Below are 19,067 nucleotides of genomic sequence, written 5' to 3'. Positions count from 1 at the left end.
TACTATTGTCCTGCCACCAGCAGTTGGTTTCAGTTAGGGTGATCTGTTGCTAGTAATTACTCCATAGCAGCTTAAGTGACATCGTTACATCTACCATTTTATCAGATATGAGATGAAGCAAATATTGACAGACATATTTTATCCTCAAATGTCCTTGTTGAAGCATTATCATCTTTTTTACAGATGTTTTGAAATTGTTAATTTGAGATTTAGTAGAATTTAGTTTTTCTATAATCACCTAACAAAGCTAGCTACTGTGCTAGCTGTCTGGAGGATGTGCTGCTTATGCAACATTCTAAGTAACTGTTGAATTAATGTAGGGATAAAGGCCTTTACATACCAAGTATTTTTCATCCGAAACTGTCTCATGTTTGAAAATAAATATGACCTCACATTGTGTCAATCACACACTTTCATCTGAAACCTTCACCGGTCATTAAAGCTTTTGTAAGAGGTTCAATTTTCTGTGTTTTTTTCGCATCACAGTAGCATTGTTAGCGCTCAGAACCTTCATGTAGCCGTGATGCCAATTGCTCGACACGGGCAGAGAGTGGCAACAGCTTTGGGAGCTTCCTTTAATGGTGCGCATGGACTATATAAAAAGGTAGAGTGAAAATGTCTGGGAAGGTTCTTAGTCATCCAGGTCATAGTTATCCAAAGAAATTTAAAGTCAAGGGCAACTGGACTTGGTTGAAGATACTAGAAGACATATTGTCCCTCATCCAAGAGACTTCTTCACTTCTGAAATGACTGGTAGGAAACAGCTATTTAACCTCTGTGGGATTGTTCGTCCGCTGGTTCGTTAGTGCTCCTGGCTGTGCTAACGACAGTCGTTATGGTCGTTAGAACACCTGTGGCCAAGTCTAAACGGCCATTGTTGGCATCTTCACCTGAGGCCAAGGTAATGCTTGTTCAGTTTCCTGGGAAGTGATGAAAGGACTGCATTGTAAGTGGGGGATAAGAGGTGGACCCCCTCCTCTGTTCAGCGACGGCTTTTCACCCGGGTGTAGATGGCTTCCTTGACACCTCTTTCAAACATCCATCCTCTCTATCTGGCAAATGATCCCACAGAGGTTAAATAGCTGAGTCATTTCAGAACTGAAGAAGTCTCTTGGATGAGGGACAAAACATCCAAAACTTAGATACAAAAAGTATCTTCAACCAAGTCCAGTTGCCCTTGACTTTAACCTTCTTTGGATAAGCTGGAGAGATGCAAGGGTAGAAATGACAGCGAAGCAGCAAGAGACAGAAAAACTGCAGCATGCGCCACTGAGCAGCTTTCGTAGGAGTTAATGGAGCCCCGCCTCCCACACTGTATCAAGGAGCAAGTTCACTCTCGAAACATTTGCACCGGTTTGCTATGGTTTCTGGGTTGAACGACACATTTCCTCGAAACGGTGCGCAATGGTGGGTGTGTCAGAGATAACACCCAATCAGAAGCGACATGTATACCGCCATATTAAAAGGCAGTAAAGTGCAGTGCTCTTCCATACACAACAAGGTATTCAAGGCACCACTGTCTCCGTTTAAATAATCATTTTGCTACACTTTGTCAGAACTGAAATGGGCCCATCTTTATAAATCCATGGTCAGGAGCTGCAGACAGATGAGCTGTCCACAAAACCATTGTCACTGCTCGATGACTTCATTGTGTCTCGCATTGTGAATTTTTGCAATGAATAGAATCCTAAAATGCATCAGACTCAGTGTGCAAGGTTTCTGTGCGTACAGATTTTTGGGAATGGATGGATTAAAAAACATACAAAAATATGGACTTGGTGTCAAAAGGCCTTAACTGTTGACTATTTTTACTTTAACCGTTGTGGACTTAACTTAATGTTGATCCTTCACTGATCTTTCCTAACTTAACTGCTTGATGTGCTCCTACCTTCCTCAATTTTATCAAGAGCGTCATCTCTGGCCCCAGCAGGCAAGTCAAACCATTGCTCACTCAGGTCAAGGTAGCGGAGGGCTGAAGCTGTAGGGGCCAGTCGTACCATTGTCTGTTCTAAACATCCTTTAGGCAATACAATCAGGCTAGCAACCTTCTCAGGGGAAAGAAGGTTCTTTGCATGTGAACTGCCAAATCCATCCCCTGTCAGATGAGAACATTGAAAGAGTAAGACACTGTCATTTACAAAGGTTTCTGATATTAAGTCTTTCCAACAGCACATACCTTCCATTGAAATGAAAATATTGGAGCTGGAGTAGGGGACTGTATCATCTTGTAAAGTTCCATCAATAGTGATAGTCTGAGTGACACTCCCTATCAAAATAGAGAGAAGTACATTGATTAAAGCGAATGTCAATTTAAAATATATTATTTACAACTGTCAAGCAAGTACATACTGAAAAAACTTACCATCTAATTTAAACACCTGGGTTTCTTCTACTCTCTTTTCTAGTCCTTCTGTCTACAACATGAGAAAATATAGAGCCACTTTACTGTCTTCCTTGCCTTACACATGGAAATATGCGTGGAACACACAAAAGCATGTTGAATTAAGTTAACATTACTAGTACTCAAATATGCTAATTCATCAATGTTTTAATGCATATTTATAATCAATGAAGTCATACCAATATTGAACAAAAGCACAAAGATTACACTTAATAACTATTAATAAATATTTTATCAATTCGTAAAAAAGGACTGCCCATTCGTATAAACACAAATAGCTGTTACCAGTAAGTACTGACTAAAATTGAAAACAGCTGTTAATCTTATCAATGTTATTGTTTAAGAGTGTTATGAGAAAATGCTGATATGTCAAAGTAATTATTACAGCCAATATGACTTCCAATATGTTGGATATGTTTTCATATTTAGGTAGGCATCTATTCTAGAGTTATTACTATATTATATGTCACTCACCAACACATTCAAAGCCTTCTCAACTGCATCTATCCCCCATCTATTCTCTATATCATAGAGACGTATTTTGATGGGTATGGAACCGGTTACCATGGGGACAGCCGAGAAGGACACAAACTGGGAAGACTGTGGCTCCACAGTAATGTTGACAAAAGATGTAGTGGTGGCTGATCCGGGGGAGCAAAGTCCTTCAGTTTGCTCCATATGAACTGCTACCTATAAAAATGCAGGTGTCCACAGAGAAAAATAACACTAAAAATGTATTTGTTTAATTCAGTTTGTACATTTGGTGGGTATCGTTTTAAGTGCCTCTTAATGTCAACATTAGGTTATAGCTACCTGTAGGCTGTCAGAGCCATAGTTGTAGATAACAGGCGAAATGGATAGTTGCTCGTATTTTTTCACAGAGTAAGGCAGTCTCAGAGACACAAATGCCCTCTTAAATGCTTTGACCTCCGGTGGCTTAACTACACAGAAACCTGAAGGAAACATAGAATAAGTCAATTGCAGCTAATAATGAGAAGCTCCTCAATCAAATATCGAGATGCATTTGTGAAATGGGAAGCTGTTATTACCGGTGTCTGCAGATAAAGTTACAACTTGAATCTCCCACGTGGTGATGGAGTCAGGTAAGGCCAAAGAATAACTAAAGGTTTTCATTTAAGATAGATTTAATTAATCGGTTGCAAAATGTATCTGACTTATGCTTTGTCTACTTTTAGATGTTTATACTGTAGAGGTAAGGTTTGCAACTAACCAGATTAACTCACACTAGACAGTAGAAAAAGCCGAAATTCTCAGCAGTAACAGTAACAAATACAACGGATATAAAGAAAAAATTGGGTAGCAAAAGGTTTTAATTGCTGTGACTAGCCATTGAACTGAAAAATAAAATATTACATAAACTTCACAGTCCACCTCTTACCTTCCTTTGTCATTTACATCAAATTCTGTGAATGCAAAGCTTGGGGGGAAAAATCGTCGAATGTACTGAGAAGCAGTGTCAAAGAAGAATTCTTCAATGTCAGCAGTGCTTGTAGCTAAAAATGAGAAAATATTTGTGATTAAACTGTGATAATCATGCCACAGTTACTCTGAATTCTATCTAAGTAAGTTTGTAAAGTATTGAATTGAATTGAAATCTTTATTTTGAACATGCAAAAGTATGTATTTAATGTCCACATGACAAATTCATCTCACTCCTGGCAAATCCTTTCAGGGAATCCTCTTGTATCTTTTTTTGTCTCAGACGTTCTCCTTCAAGGCAACATTTTAAAAAGGCTTCTGCACAAACAAGATTTTCTTTCACCAGAGAGACTCTCTTAGCTCTTTCCTGACATGTTCGTCTCATAGGGTTGAGGTAAAACCCTTGAACACAACAGTCTTGCAGCTTTTCATTGGAAAAGTTGGATTCTGAAAATAACATTAAAAAGAAAAAGACACATTTATAAAGCATATTCTGACCAGAAGTACATTATTTTAGAACAGGGTGTGATACCACAATGTTGTCTTACTTAAGGTCATCATTTCCTGTTGAAGGTCCACAGAGCGTCTTTGTCGTGCAGATTGGGAATCACAGCCAAGACCTGGAAAAGTATCATAACTTCATTAAAGCCCAACATGGGCAAGTTGATAAAAACAATAATTAGCTAACAAGGTAAACACTGTCTACAAATGTAACTATTATCTACTGTATTCAGCTTCATTTTCCTATTCTCACTTAACATTTCAAAGGATTCAAATTAAGATAAATTGTTTCTCATACTCCTTTTCCACTTTGACTGGGACTGAGATACAAAAGACAGGCCAGCCTCTGTTAGAACAGATGCAGGGTCAGATCCTCCACTGTATGAGCAACCAAGGTCATTTGACTGCATAGAGGAAAACACCTGAAAAGTGGGAACAAGAGCTTGGATATACTGTATATGGGTGAATTAAATAACGTCTAAGTGTTGTAAGAAAGACTACGTGTGAAAGGAGTGTGTGAAAGTGTGAAGGTGTTACCTGTTTGGCTGTGAGTTTATTATCGGCATGGAGAGCGTAGAAGGCCTTATCCACAGCCAGCAAAGCCACTCTGGCTTTCTGACCATGTAAATCAAAGTCTAGCGTAGCCTGTTGTCCAGGTTCAAATTGTCCGTTATGTTCTACCTAAATAAGAGTTAAAATATTATACAGAGATTTTTAAATGCCTGTGTCCAAGGTCAATGTTAATTCATTTATGAAACATTTAAATGTATACATATATTTTGTGTTGTAAGCTAAAGTTGATTTCATTAAGTCTTTAAATTATCTTGACTGCCCTCCCAGTCCCCTCGCCGCCCCATTTATAACAAATGCAAAACAATACAGCAAGTTTCACACTTGTACATAATTAACCTTTTAAAATACACACAATCAACAGAGGCAAAGTTCAGTTGATTTACTGTCTCACTCTGTTCTGTTTACTCACCTTGACCTTTATCTCACATTCATCCCTGACATCTACCCACACCGAGTCAGCAATGATGTTACCATGCTGGTCGTAGTAGTAGCCAATCAGACGGAAGGATGGCACCATATCAGGCGTTATCTGTAGGTTGTCTTTAACTGAAGTACCGATTCTGAGAGAACCCTGTTTTATTAGGATCCCACGGCTTAAGACCTACAACATAAAAATGTTACATATAAAAAAACGTTGCTTCCCTTTGTCAAAACAAACCCTGATGTATTGACTCAGATTTGTCTCACCATGTAATATATAAACCCATGTTTTTGGCCATTCATGGTGTTGTAATTTACAGATAGGAACTCGCCCATAGAGTACATCTTGTTGGTAATACTCAGGTAAAGGTAGCTGCCACTTGGAGATGAAGCTCGGCGAATTACTTTCCTCTCCATCTGGTCATCTGCTGACACCTGATGAAGTGAGGGTGTAAAGAGTTTAACTGAACAAAAGCAAAATCCAGTGGTTTATCAATTGATAACACTGTTAAGAGATACTAACTTCAACAGTAATCTGAGCTTCATTGAGAATATTAAACACAGGAAACACTGCCCCCTCCTGGTTGGTGGTGCCTTGCCAATATTTCTCTGAAGATGCTGTTAAATGAATCTTTACTGGCACTCCAGCTGCTGGGGAGCCATCTGGAAGACGCAGCACCACCTATAATAACAACAAACAAAATGTTTTACATCCAAAGTCAAGACATGTACATAGCTGTGCACCTATTTTGTTAGTTTAATGCCCACCACCACATCTAGCGGATATCCAGGAAGGAAATATGAGCGAGTTCGAGATAGGTCGATGTTGTACTTGTGTGAGATGATAGGAATGTAAACTTCTGCCTCTTGTATTTCACCACCTGGACCAAATAAATGCAGAGATCAGATGCAATGAAAAATCACAATAATATACCCAATATCCTCCTCTTCTTCTTCTATTATTATTATCATTATTATTATTATTATAGTAGTAGCAGTAATAACAATGTTAATGCTCATTTTGGGGTATCTGGAATCATAGTTATATTTAGTTGAATAAGTAGTGTAACATATAGCAATTGTATTGGTGTATATCTATGTATATAACAGTTTTGCTGTAATATTCTATACAATGTATGATTGTGGTAATTAATTTTATCTTGATACACCACTGTATTTTAACACATCCAATTAAACACCATTTTGCAACATCCAGTGTCATTGCAGTGCCCTTAAGGTGCGTAACAAAAAACAGAAACTAGCTGTCGCAACACCAACTGTGAGGAAACATCATCAGCACATCAGAACATACTGCTGTACACAAAACACCAAATCATTTTAGGGTATTATGATGACTAAAAGCAATTGTATAAAGAGTGACATGGTGTCCTTTACTTTGTATGTTGGTGACAAATACTCCCACGTAGAGTTGTGCTCCACTTTGCTGTAATTTAGAGAGGGTTTGGTTCTGCTGTTTTCGGAGGTGCAGATGTAAGTCTGCCATCTTGAGAGAAGCTATTGCACCTCCATTCTGGACCTACAAGAAATATATGGCATATGGTGTTTATTTTCAAGTTAGTCTAGCTCTAACACCTAATGAAGTTGATGATACACAGAGCAACTTTTAGAGCAATCGTGCAGGGCAACGTTGCCATCACTGGTAATGAGTAAAGATTACTACCGTAATCCTCTTCCCCCACCACTCTGCCACCTGCCCTGCACCGCCGCTATCCATTCAAAACATAGTCGGACTTGCCACTTGCAAGATTGCTCAAAAAGTTGCCCCGTGTATCATCAGCTTTAAGTTGATGCAACATGTTGCCAGATTATCTGATCTCAGATCTTAAAATGAGCTGCACTACACATTTCAGACACATATTTGTTTACTCACCGAACCAGTCAACTTCAGTCCACTGATAATAGCAGGCTTCAGTTTTTGACCATTTATATCTTTTTTTACCAATCCAAACTGGCAGTGGTAAGCCCCTTTAACGTCCTTACCATGTGAATACCTACAGAAAAAATCATTATAAAATTGTGACAATTAAATTAAGACAAAAGGGGAGTCTTATAACATTAGCCTATATTGTAAAATATATAGACTAGCATTAAAAGGTTGTTATCAAAACTGCATCAATCAACATCTTTAATATTAATATTGAATCAAATTGTCATGATCCTGGTGTGAGTCTGTCTGTGCTTGTATTATTTTAGCCTTGTCTTGTCTGTGTTATGTGTTCTGTTCTTGTGTCAGTCTGTTTACATGGTTATGGTCTCAGTTTCAAAAGTTTTTGTGTATCAGCGTACTTGTCCTGTTCTTATCTTATTTTAAAATGGTCTGTGTCGGTGTTTGTCGCATGCTTGTTGTGAGGTCGATCTGCATGTGTGTCTGTTTTGTCCGTGTGCTTGTCTGTTCTCGGATGGTTGTGTCAGGTTTCATCTTGTGCTTGTTCTTTTGTTTTTCTTGGTATTGGTCTGTTCATACTTGATGAACTGCATCTGTTGTTTGCACCAAGCTTGTTTCCTGTTTTGCCCTGTATATATTGCCTGTTGTTCTGCAGCTGTATCATCGCCTTGTTTGTCTTCCATGTAGCATGGACACTTTGTTTGGATTATAGATTTTGTTGCTTTATTTGGACAACCTGTTTTTGGATCTCTTGCTTTGCTGAACTGCCTAATTTCCTTTGGATTTACCTAGACTCTGCTGTTGTTTTGAGTAGGCTCTATGTTCAAATAAATTATAACATATCCTGCCAGCTCTAGTGTCTTGTGTCTGGGCCCAATTCCTGACTGCACTCAGCGAAATCATGAGAGAATTACTAGGGATCATTTGAAAGTTGTCAGTTATGCATAATCACCATAATCACCTATATATTTTAGTCAATTAGGCTAAGCCAGTTATTGAGCATCTAACTCTAGCATTAGCAACCTGAGAGCTTGAGTCATTTTTTCAAGAGTTTTGGACTAACCTTTTCCAGCGCACAAAAAGTTAGTCAGTATTAGGTGAACATTCAGCAGGTGGCCAAAAACATAATGTAACAAACGTAACATTGGTGGCAACATTATAAGAGGGGGTTGTAGCCAATTCTGTGGTCTGGTCGCTGCCACACAGACCACTGGTCGCTACCACTACGGGCGCTAAAGATACTGGTCGCTGCCACACCGACCAATGGTCTCTGCCTCACAGACCACTGGTCGCTACCACTAGGGGCGCTAAAGATAGTAGTCTCTGCCACACAGACCACTGGTAGCTGCCTTGCTGCCAGGCTCCCACACCGACCACTGGTCGCTACCACAGTCTCTGAGGGAAGGCTCCTTTGTGTTCCTTGTCACACAAACTGTGGCTGTACACATTAAAAAAGGTCAGTTTCAAGTTTTTATACAGCCTATGGTTCCAAAGTAGACCTAAAGTGACCTTAGATCATTTAAATGATCTCAACTTTGTCTAATAGAGAGGAATGGATCAAAGCAATTAGATGTGTTGAGGAATTTTCTACTGTATCAGGCTTAAGAATGAACTTGAACAAATCTGTTTATTATTTACATTAAAAAGATAAACAGACTTAAATGAGCATACTTTCCTAATGAACTTTATGAACCTTACGCTGCGCACCGCATGACTGACAGGATGGCTCCACTTCTCCGCCATCAGCTATCGTGCTCACAGTTTTGTACAAACAGGTATAGGCCGCGACCAGCGAAGATGAAACTAGAATTAGACTCTCTATTGACTGCTGCTTAATTGTTTAGCATTATTGGCTTTTTGATGCATCCTCCAATTAGTACAGTGCTACATATGATAATATGTAAAAATGTGTGCAGGCGGCCATCAGTGCGTAAAATAATAACACTTAAATATTAAACCTACCATAAAGGGCGAAATTGCGTCTCTCCTTGAACAATAGTCTTTGGTGGCATTTTTCACGCTATTGAAACTCAAACTTTGTTGCAATATCGCAGACATCTGGGGCAAGTAGTGGACTGCTGTGTGTGTGTTTGTGCGTGTGGGCATGAGATGAGGCTCCACACTGCTGCCACACTGGTTGGTGTGACGTCGCTACCACTAGGGGCGCTAAAGACAGTGGTCGCTGCCACACTGACCACTGGTTGCAGTTGGCTATATCTACTGTAATACATCTTTATCATAATTCTTTGTTAATATATTATCGATTATGCCTACTCTTATTATTGCACTATATATTGCAGTTTGTGTGGTTATACCTACAGTAATAGCCTACATCTATCTATCTTTAGTCCTTGCCTATAACAAGGCCTGTGTTATCACCTGTGAATGAAAGTGTGTACATCTTTCTATGTCACAATACTTTGTAAAATATACTATATTATATCTTATTGATGAACTGTAGGCCTAGAGTATATTGCAGTTTGTGTGGTTGTAGCCAATCTACAGTAGGCTACATCTATCTAGATCACAATACTTTGATAAATATAGTCTACAATATTATCGATTATGCCTATATTCTTATTGTTGCACTGTATATTGCAGTTTGAGTGGTTAACCTACAGTAATAAATCTCTCTCTCTTTGGTTCTTGCCTACAAGAAGAAGGTTGTCAGTGTTGTCACCTGTGAAGGAAAGTGTGGTGACCACTTGTTGGTTGAATCCATGCTAGACTGATTTTAACAATAAGAATATAGTTAATCAAAAATTAGTAGGCTATTTGTTACTGTAGAAAGGCTATAACCACACAAACCGCAATATTTAGTGCAACAATAAGAGTAGGCATAATCGATAACATAGTATATTTAACAAAGAATTATGATAAAGATGTATTACAGTAGATACAACCAACTGCAACCAGTGGTCAGTGTGGCAACGACCACTATCTTCAGCGCCCCCAGTGGTAGCGACCACACCGACCAGTGTGGCAGCGACCCCTGTCTTCAGCGCCCCTAGTGGCAGCGACCACACCGACCAGTGTGGCAGCAGTGATCGGTGTGGCAGCGACGAGTGGTCTGTGTGGCAGCAACCCAAGACTGAGGAGCCTCGTCTCATGCCCTCTCTCGCCAAATTAAAAGATTAAGTCTGGTTTGCGATTCTTCATACTTTGGTGTTTTTGAATTGAATAACGTCAATCATGCAAATAAAATACTATCTATTCATCTCCAGGCCATTAGAGCTTGTTTATAAAAGTTTGATAACTTCACAGTAATTTATCGATTTTGTAGTCTTTTTTTTTCATCAACTTAGTTAGCCATTTAACTAACTAACTGGAAAGTATTTTAAAGTAGTTTAAGGTTTCAAAACTTAAAACCTCCAGACCTCAATTTTTTATGTTGCATAGGGTATCTTTCCCTAAATAATGACATTTGTTCCTCCAAATGAAATTAAATACGATCTTATCTAATTCTTTGTATATTTCAATAGGCATTTCCAGTCATAAGGATACATAGATCTGGATATTCCCTCAGTATTAGATAGTAGAACTCTACCATTCAGTGAAAGATGCCTCATCCACCACATGTTGAACCTTTTTCATTATTTGTTTAATCATAGGGCTGAAGTTTAGGTTATTGCTGAGTTTTTCATTATTATCACATCCAGGTATGTAACTGGGTTCTTCACAGGGATATCATTAACTTCTGATAGTTCACATTCCTTAAGTGATAGCCTAATAAACAGATTTGTTTAAGTTCATTCTTAAACCTGATACAGTAGAAAATTCCTCAACACATCTAATTGCTTTGATCCATTCCTCTCTATTAGACAAAAAAAAAATTGTATCATCTGCCAGTTGAGATCATTTAAATGATCAAAGGTCACTTTAGGTCTACTTTAGAACCATAGGCTGTATAAAAACTTGAAACTGACCTTTTTTAATGTGTACAGCCACAGTTTGTGTAACAAGGAACAGAAAAGAGCCTTCCCTTAGAGACTGTGGTAGCGACCAGTGGTCGGTGTGGCAGCCTGGCAGCAAGGCAGCTACCAGTATCTTTAGCGCCCCTAGTGGTAGCGACCAGTGGTCTGCGTGGCAGAGACCAGACCACAGAATTGGCTACAACCCCTGCTGATTGGCTGTGTGTCTTCCAGCATGTTTTTGAGTTCACGGCTTAAAGCTTTAGCTATGTTCATGGTCATATTGATCAGTTTTAATTGTAACACTTGGCAGTAATGGGAAATGAATCAACACTTACCTGGCTAAGATTTTGAAGTCAAACTGTTTATCATTCAACAAAATATAGCTCTGCTCCATTGCGATGTTCACCTCAAAACTTGGCAAAACTAGGGTAGGTAACAACATAAAATGTTCAGTGGGAAGAAATATGATGATGTATGATATAATGATCTAGTTCATTTTTAAAAAAATAAATAAAATACTTAAATCAAATTAGCTTACCAAATTTTTGGACTTTCAGCTCTCTAGAAGCAACATTTGCTTCATCACCTGCGTAGTGTGCTGTAATCTTCCATGTGCCCATTCTTTAACAAAACATACACGTGTTAGCCTATATGTCAAAGTTGATTGTGCTGTTATGTTAGAGGCAGTATTGTAATTCTGTTTTTACACACTTGGAGACATCAGGTATGGGGAATGTGCCTTGGAGTATTCCTCTCTTTGCAGACTTCAGGGACTTCATTATTCTGTTTCCAGCAGCATTCTGTCACAAAATAATAAAAGCATGAATCATGAAATTAAAACATGAAAATCATATGTACACATCTTTCAAAGTCCCCTTTATTCCTTGTAAAAGTGGGTACTCACAAATACTGATATGAGGAACACTCCTTCGTGAGGCCTGAATGTGTGGTCAAGAGTGAATATCCTGTACTTCACTAGAAGAGAGATCATTAACATAAAGTGCCTTTAAAACAATCACTGTTTTCCTTATAGAGTGGAGAATTATTTCAAATTGTTTTACATTTCTTAACATTTGTTGACTTTCTATTTACCTGTTTGTGCTGGGCTGTAGATTGGCTGATCAGTCTGAATGAAGATATTGCCCCTGCGTTTTGATACTAAGACCCTTGTTTTCTTCCTGCCACTGAAGGAGGGGCTCTCTGCCACCAGGTTAAGGTAGGAACGTCTTTGGCGTTGAGAAAGTCTTGTCATAATTTCCCTGTCTATCTATAAAATGAAAATAAACAGTTTGGGTTAATGACATCTCAGTTCTCTCTTACTTGTTAGCTTTTTGTTTGAGTGAAGAAGTTTCTCATACCATGAGCTCAACAGTTTTGATCTCCCCTTCCACTGTACACAGGACAGTTTTCTGCACAGACACACGTGTATTGGTAGTCTCATGCTCCAAGTAAAGAGTAACAGGATAACTGAGATGAGACTTTCCCATCTGGACAAACACTTTCTCATTTACACCCACATGAAACACTGCAGGGCCTGAGATGAAGAATCTGCACACACAGGTGAAAAATAGCACTTACTGTGTCTTTCAGTACCATATTTTGCATTCATGAACTTCTATACAAATAGATAAACATCTGCTATTACATTACAACAAATGTACATACATATATTATGCTGAAAACATACACTTAATGTGTATTGTCAAATCTTTGAAGCCAGAAAACACATTTTAACCCTCTTTGTGTTGAACACAGGCTGTCATATTAGATTATTACATAATGTATATTCGTGCAGCTATTTCTACATTTACCTGTTGTCGGGTGAACACTCAGATTCCATAGTCAAGATCAGGAACAGTATTGAAAACACGAAGCACTTCATCGTGCAACTACTATTTCTTTGTCTGCACTAACACAGGTTTTCGATTAACTGAGGTTTTGTAAGTCAACCACGCCTGTATTTCTCAATCACTGGATCAAATCTCAATGCCCTCCCTCTGTTTGTTTGTTTTTCTTCGAAGATAACTTGCAAAGAAGTATCAGTTCTCAGCATATCTTACATTGCAAGCACTATCTGGCAATACATGATGAAAAATCATCAGATATAACATGTGTACTGATGTGTACAGATGACAGACTTGTTGAGTCAGTAGTGTGTACATTTCTACATATTCGATCTAACCAGATTGTTCTAAAACATGAGGTGCATTTTATATCACTGCTTGGCTTACTGCATGGAAAGTGTTTTTATTTCACAATGTGTAACTATCCCTCATTGGTCAGTGCAAGTCAGCCAGATTTCCCCCAAATCATGTGATTTACAAGAAATCAAGTTTTGGCTCTGTGGGTTTGGGATAGAGTGAATGGTGTTGACTCTGCAACACATAGTTCAGGAATGATTTGCAAAGTAGAGTTCCATTAAATCTGTACTCCCTATTTTTTTGCAAGTAACAAAGATATACAGAGACAAGGTCAAAACTTTATTTTTCCCACATGAACAGCTTGGTGTAAGATGCAATAAACAGACAAATTTATCTTGCAGCAGATTAGAGTGGCAGGATGTTCTGCAATGATGAATTAATTAACTTTTTTGAAGTTTACATTAAATTAAACCAAAACTGCAAGTGAACGTATCAGATCTTGATCTTTTTATTGATATTTATCTTTAACTCATAGCTCTTGCATAAATGTAAACACCCATAAACATCTATGTCAATTTTGGTGGTCACCAAAGTGGTTATTACAACTAACTGCTCCAGTTTGAGGCACTGATTGTCTGACATTTTGCTTCAGTTATCTGCTTTGCTGGGACCTTTTCTAATAACATTAAAATCAAGCTTAAAATAGCTTCAAAGTGAAAAATATTTGCTCATGTAAAGTTACAATCAAGCTAACATTTTTTGTTTTACATATAATAACAATGGGTAAGTCATAGCCCTGTATAATCCAAAGACATGTAGCCCTGTGCCATATTATCTCCTCATTCATTAAAAATCTCATCCTCCCCAAATAGCAAGAGATACTATTTGTGCTTAAAAGTAGTTTTTGGTCCGGCGAACTGGATAACCGATTGATCCACATGTTCAGTTTACTTGTTCATTCAAGATGATATTCACACACCTAAAACACATGAAAGAATTTCAGCTTTTCAGAACTTTACAGAAAATTGAAAAACGTCAGTTTACCACTGCAACCTTAGAGAGGGTAGGTGGTCTACAAGAGAGAACCAGAGGCTAGAAGACCAATGTGAATTACAAAAACCCAAATTTGAATTAGAGCCAAAATAGCCTAATATCACATTTATTAATAATCACAAATTTACAATTAAAAAGTTCCTTACAGATGTCATTATTAATCAGCTTCAGCAAATAGTTAAAATCCAGTATGGGCCGTTCAAAGTCAGACTTTTGTTTGCAACACTTTAAATGCAGTCCCTTGTTGTTCTCTGTATTACCACAGTAAGAAATAAGAGGGAGTAAACGAGAGTCGGGGGCATGATGTCCATCCACAACTCCTGGATATGGAGAAGTAACACAAGAATTGCGTTTGGACAATCAACACCAGACTCCCTGTCAAACTTGGAATGAACAGCACCATGAATAGCACCTCTTATCCCTGAGAGTAAATCCTGCAGTAGGTGGATAAAATATCAGGAGATGAATTAAAACAAGCAGAAATATCTATCATTATATGTACTAAAATGCTGAAAGCTTCAAGCAGTAGCTGTTTGTTAGGAGAATTAAGGAATGTCAAGAAAGCAGGCTGCACACTCTAAGATGTAAATCCAAGAGTAACTGTTTATTAGAAAGATTATAATCCTTGTTATAAAGGTTTATACCATAAAATGTTTTTTTGATATACACATTCTTCATCGAACAATTCACTTTCTTTCTTATCTATAAATTGGCGTATTAGAAAATTAACTTTTACTAACAAGTGAAAAACTATTTTAATACTTACATCATACACCATTAATAATATAGTGATAGTAGTCCCAGAGAAGTAGCTATTAACTATATGTCCCTACATTTGTATTTGATATATAACTCTTATTCTTTCTTCCTAACTTTATTCAAATATTGTAAAGTTCACTGTCCTCTGCGTCCGTCCTCAACCGCTGCTTGTTCAGTTTGCCTGTCCATGTCGCCCTCTCTATCTGTTCCTCTCTATCCATCTCATTTCATGCAGGAGTGGGGTTACCTAAGAGACTCAGCCTCAATAGAGAAAATCTCTTTTTGTACAATTAACTGTGAAAGTGACAGAAGGGAGGGATCTACGGAGAGGGGTGCAGAAAAGGAGAGCGGGAAGGACACAAGTGCGTATGGCAGGTAGAGAGATGTAAAGTTGAAAACTAATTTAACTACTTTAACTTTAACTAATTAAAGTTTTATCTTCACAAATTTCTGAATAGGTACCTGTAATTAAAAATGACCCCAGTTATAGAAACATTTTAGTTGAATGTTTAGACCCTCAGACTGTGGCCATTTAGTTGCTGCATTTAACCTTTTGATTAAGTAAATATATTCTGTGTTGTATTTAGTGAGGCCAATAATTTATATGATAAACTTACATGCACAGTCAAGGATATATTTTATGTTCTATATTAGGAAGAGTTTCACACACACTCTTAATAAACATATACATTTCAGTTTTGTAGCACCTCATACTTGAATTGGGATCAGGCTAAATTAGGTTGCATTACACTGATCCCAGTGAAAGTGAACTATGTCTATCACCATAATCTCTAAAAATGCGGAGGGAGTGACCACTGGGTTTCCATGGAGAGATGTACACAAAAGGGTGTGGCGTGGGAATGTCCTCAGGGGTCAGGAGTGAGGGTGAAAGGGTCAGAGGTCAGAGCCAGCTGGACAGAACACAAGAGGAGATGAGGGTGAGAAAAGGAGGTGAGCGGGTAATCCAGAGTCTGGCTGACTGGAGCCAATGGGACATTAACATTGAACTGATGGGAGGCTCACTGACCAGTGTCTATTCAGGGAGAAAACTAAGCTATGAGACACTCATGTGTAATGGTCCATGGTAATTGACAAGTGACAAGATCCTCATTGTGGATGCAAAAGCAGCATCAAAATTCAGTGGCGGATTACAACCTATATACGTACTGGTTTTCAGTGGTTATTTATGTGTTTTCCAATATTTTTAACTGACAGCAGTTATGATGACTTATTACTGTTTTAAGCACAGTATATTTCCGGTGTTCTTCATACAGTTTCTTCTTTTTTCACCTCAAGGAAAAAATACTTTAACATGTACCAACTGACAATTAAGGTCAATTCAAAGATGCATCTGCAGTCATTCATTTCAAAAAAGCAAGAAAGTTTGTGTTGTGTGAAAAAATAAAAATACACAGGCAACACATGGTGTTTCTTCAGAAGGAACAACCTGTCTGCATTTATGTCACTGTATGAAATACAGTTTTTATCAATGAATATGTTGTATAATTTCCAGTTCCCATGGTTATAGATGCTCCGTGTACCTCAAGGGTGCAGACAGGTAGGTGAGCTTCTGTGAGCTATGTCTTCCGCGTTGCTGCTAGTGAAGGTCAGGTCAGTGAGGGCAGCAGCCTGTCTGGATCGGGGGCCATACTCCGGTGGTCTAAATAAGACAGTTTTTTGGGGCCCAGCCCAGGGGTCAACATGCAAATAGTAACCCCTGAGTGAAAGGAATAGAGCATATCAATGTTCTCATATTACTCGTGCTGCCCATGACTGTGAATGTGCACGCCCACACGTCACATGAGGTCTCCATATTTAATGAAATTCAATCTCAACAATAGAGATTGGCAGGAAGGAAGGCAGCTGTATTTCAACAAGGGTGGAAATATGACATCACAAATGAGCATTAAAATAACCATGATGTCTCTGTTGAACTCCATCGAAGTCCACTAGCTTGATGTTATAATTGACAAAAACTTGAAGTGATAACACCAAACATATTATGAAACAGCAAACTTGTATAACCAACACAAATTTGTTATTTGTCCATACAGCATTTATGAAAACTGCAACATTTTTGTCATCTGAAGTGTCACTGGCCTGCACTCATCCAACACATACATGGCAGATACAATTCAGTTTTTCTGTCTCAGGCAAATCTACACACTGCTGCCCTCCAGTGGCCTCAATGGCACCTGTCACACTGCAGTCATATTTCCTTTCAGATCCTTGTCCTGGTGCCCAGTTCCAGTAACAGCCAGGAGTTGAACTGGTCCAGAACCTAATGTCAAGGTTATAAGTGTAGCGCAGGCCTAGCCAAACATGGGGTGATGTGGTGTTATTTGCCTTTTCAGCCACCTTCTCCTAAATGTCTTTGTTGCTCCATGCAGTAACTCATGGCTTCAATCCATGTCATGTTTTCCTGGTTTATCAGGCTTCCTTTAGGAGGACAACAGAGAGAAAAACAGACAAATAGTACTTCATTTCATAATAAAAATGTACGTGATCATTTTAAACATACCTGGAGGTGACTGTTTTCAGTGAGCTGAGGAGTGTGTAGTTTTGTGGGACTTCAGCCCACAAAACTACACACGTGGTGTTGTTTGCGCAGTTGTCAGTGCTTGAGGTACTTGCAAGATCTTTGGTATTTGGTGATGTCAGTTCACCGGCAGTTGTTGCTTAATTGTTGATAACATTAGTAGCGTTTGGTTGATTGATAGAAGCAACCACAGTTAAATGAAATGCTACTAGGACCTTAGATGAAGTGCTTAGGAGAGGCACATTTGTTCGTAATTGATCTTTTGTAAGAGACTTCTTTGTAGGCCTTGTAGACTTGTTCAATTGGTGGCTGGAATCGATTTCCTTGCTGTAAGTAATAAATAGACACCGAGAAGAGGATAATAATAGCTAGATTTCCCTCTGTTGTTTATTGTGTAAGGTTACAAAACAAAAATATAACTTAGAGAAAGCATGTAATACAGCAACTTACCCCCATGAAAAACACATATAAGTTTCTCTTCACATTTCAGGTCATTCCACTTCCCTTTATCTTAGAATACAGCAGCAACACAATCCTGACCTTCATGATAGTTAGGCTGAAGGTGTTCCCATGCAGTCGCAGAATGATAAGTTGCTCCCATCAGACCACTTCCAGGGATCTTTGAAGAGGTTAATCCACACATTTATGTGGACGATTAGCCCCTGCAAAAACAGTGATGTTCTTCATTTAAACATGTCATCTAAAAACAACTTTGACTGAAATGTTGCATTTTCACTTAACATGACAAATAAAACTATTAGTTTTCATAGTCACTTTAATACCACTTGCATCTTGATTGTTATTTTGTGGTACTCCTGCCTTCTAGTTAAAAAAAATCCAGTTTTTGATCAGGCCACGACCAGTGCCACATCCACACATCTCCAATCTCCAGTCCTAGCCAGGCTGTGGCAGAGGTTGTTGGAACTGAAGTGGTCAAATTGTCGATATCTTTTAAGTTGTGAACTGTAGCTAAATCAGTGTACACCTCTCTGCAATAGGTATTTGCTTATTTGTAGGCCTAAAGACTAATAAGAAGAAAATCTAAAGATCAGTCTGAAGGAGCAAAACCCTGTGAAATGACATTAGTATTAGCATATTAGAGCAGTTTAAATACCAACTGTAAGAAGAAAAACATTCTTATATCTGTGAATAATTTTCATGCTATTATTTTATTTAAAGATGTTGTTTTTCTTCACTATTCAAAAGCTTAGTGTCGTCACAAATAGCCAGCTACATTTAAGCTTTTTATATTATACATTTATAAATATGATATGAGAAAAAAACAGCAGTAAACAGCTTGTACAGTTCAAACCTGAGATAAAGAGCAGACACAAAGTTTGAGTCATTTACACCACAATGAATCAGTTCAATACAGAATTCCAAAAACGTTAAGTCAGTAAGACCTACTTGGCTTGATAAG

General features: G+C 38.3%; 1 protein-coding gene and 1 long non-coding RNA gene across 2 annotated transcripts in view; both read right to left on the bottom strand.

Annotated features, from left to right (window-relative positions):
• LOC123968260 (complement C4-B-like) overlaps positions 1–13,086 on the bottom strand; it is a 25,260-nt gene extending 12,174 nt beyond the window's left edge. Inside the window, exons 1-24 of the mRNA XM_046044899.1 lie at positions 12,967–13,086; positions 12,514–12,703; positions 12,248–12,422; positions 12,060–12,130; positions 11,867–11,955; positions 11,694–11,776; positions 11,491–11,578; positions 7,227–7,347; positions 6,731–6,872; positions 6,104–6,216; positions 5,859–6,017; positions 5,603–5,770; positions 5,325–5,516; positions 4,880–5,023; positions 4,641–4,764; positions 4,390–4,461; positions 4,076–4,288; positions 3,801–3,915; positions 3,451–3,521; positions 3,215–3,354; positions 2,876–3,091; positions 2,363–2,414; positions 2,177–2,266; positions 1,889–2,095 (exon numbers count right to left, since the gene is read on the bottom strand). Coding sequence (XP_045900855.1) covers positions 1,889–2,095; positions 2,177–2,266; positions 2,363–2,414; positions 2,876–3,091; positions 3,215–3,354; positions 3,451–3,521; positions 3,801–3,915; positions 4,076–4,288; positions 4,390–4,461; positions 4,641–4,764; positions 4,880–5,023; positions 5,325–5,516; positions 5,603–5,770; positions 5,859–6,017; positions 6,104–6,216; positions 6,731–6,872; positions 7,227–7,347; positions 11,491–11,578; positions 11,694–11,776; positions 11,867–11,955; positions 12,060–12,130; positions 12,248–12,422; positions 12,514–12,703; positions 12,967–13,037 — 3,106 coding nt within the window. The 5' untranslated portion in view covers positions 13,038–13,086. The remainder of the gene's footprint in view (positions 1–1,888; positions 2,096–2,176; positions 2,267–2,362; positions 2,415–2,875; positions 3,092–3,214; positions 3,355–3,450; positions 3,522–3,800; positions 3,916–4,075; positions 4,289–4,389; positions 4,462–4,640; positions 4,765–4,879; positions 5,024–5,324; positions 5,517–5,602; positions 5,771–5,858; positions 6,018–6,103; positions 6,217–6,730; positions 6,873–7,226; positions 7,348–11,490; positions 11,579–11,693; positions 11,777–11,866; positions 11,956–12,059; positions 12,131–12,247; positions 12,423–12,513; positions 12,704–12,966) is intronic.
• Positions 13,087–16,533: 3,447 nt separating this feature from the next.
• On the bottom strand, positions 16,534–18,308 carry LOC123968804. Its single transcript, XR_006824550.1, has 3 exons — positions 18,188–18,308; positions 17,630–17,974; positions 16,534–17,547 (listed from the first exon to the last, which is right to left on the bottom strand). It is a non-coding gene; the product is annotated as an uncharacterized LOC123968804 (long non-coding RNA).
• Positions 18,309–19,067: the final 759 nt, after the last annotated feature.

The sequence above is a fragment of the Micropterus dolomieu genome, linkage group LG03 (assembly GCF_021292245.1).
Source record: "Micropterus dolomieu isolate WLL.071019.BEF.003 ecotype Adirondacks linkage group LG03, ASM2129224v1, whole genome shotgun sequence".
Lineage (NCBI taxonomy): Eukaryota > Metazoa > Chordata > Actinopteri > Centrarchiformes > Centrarchidae > Micropterus > Micropterus dolomieu.
This window is presented reverse-complemented; position numbering and strand designations above follow the sequence as displayed.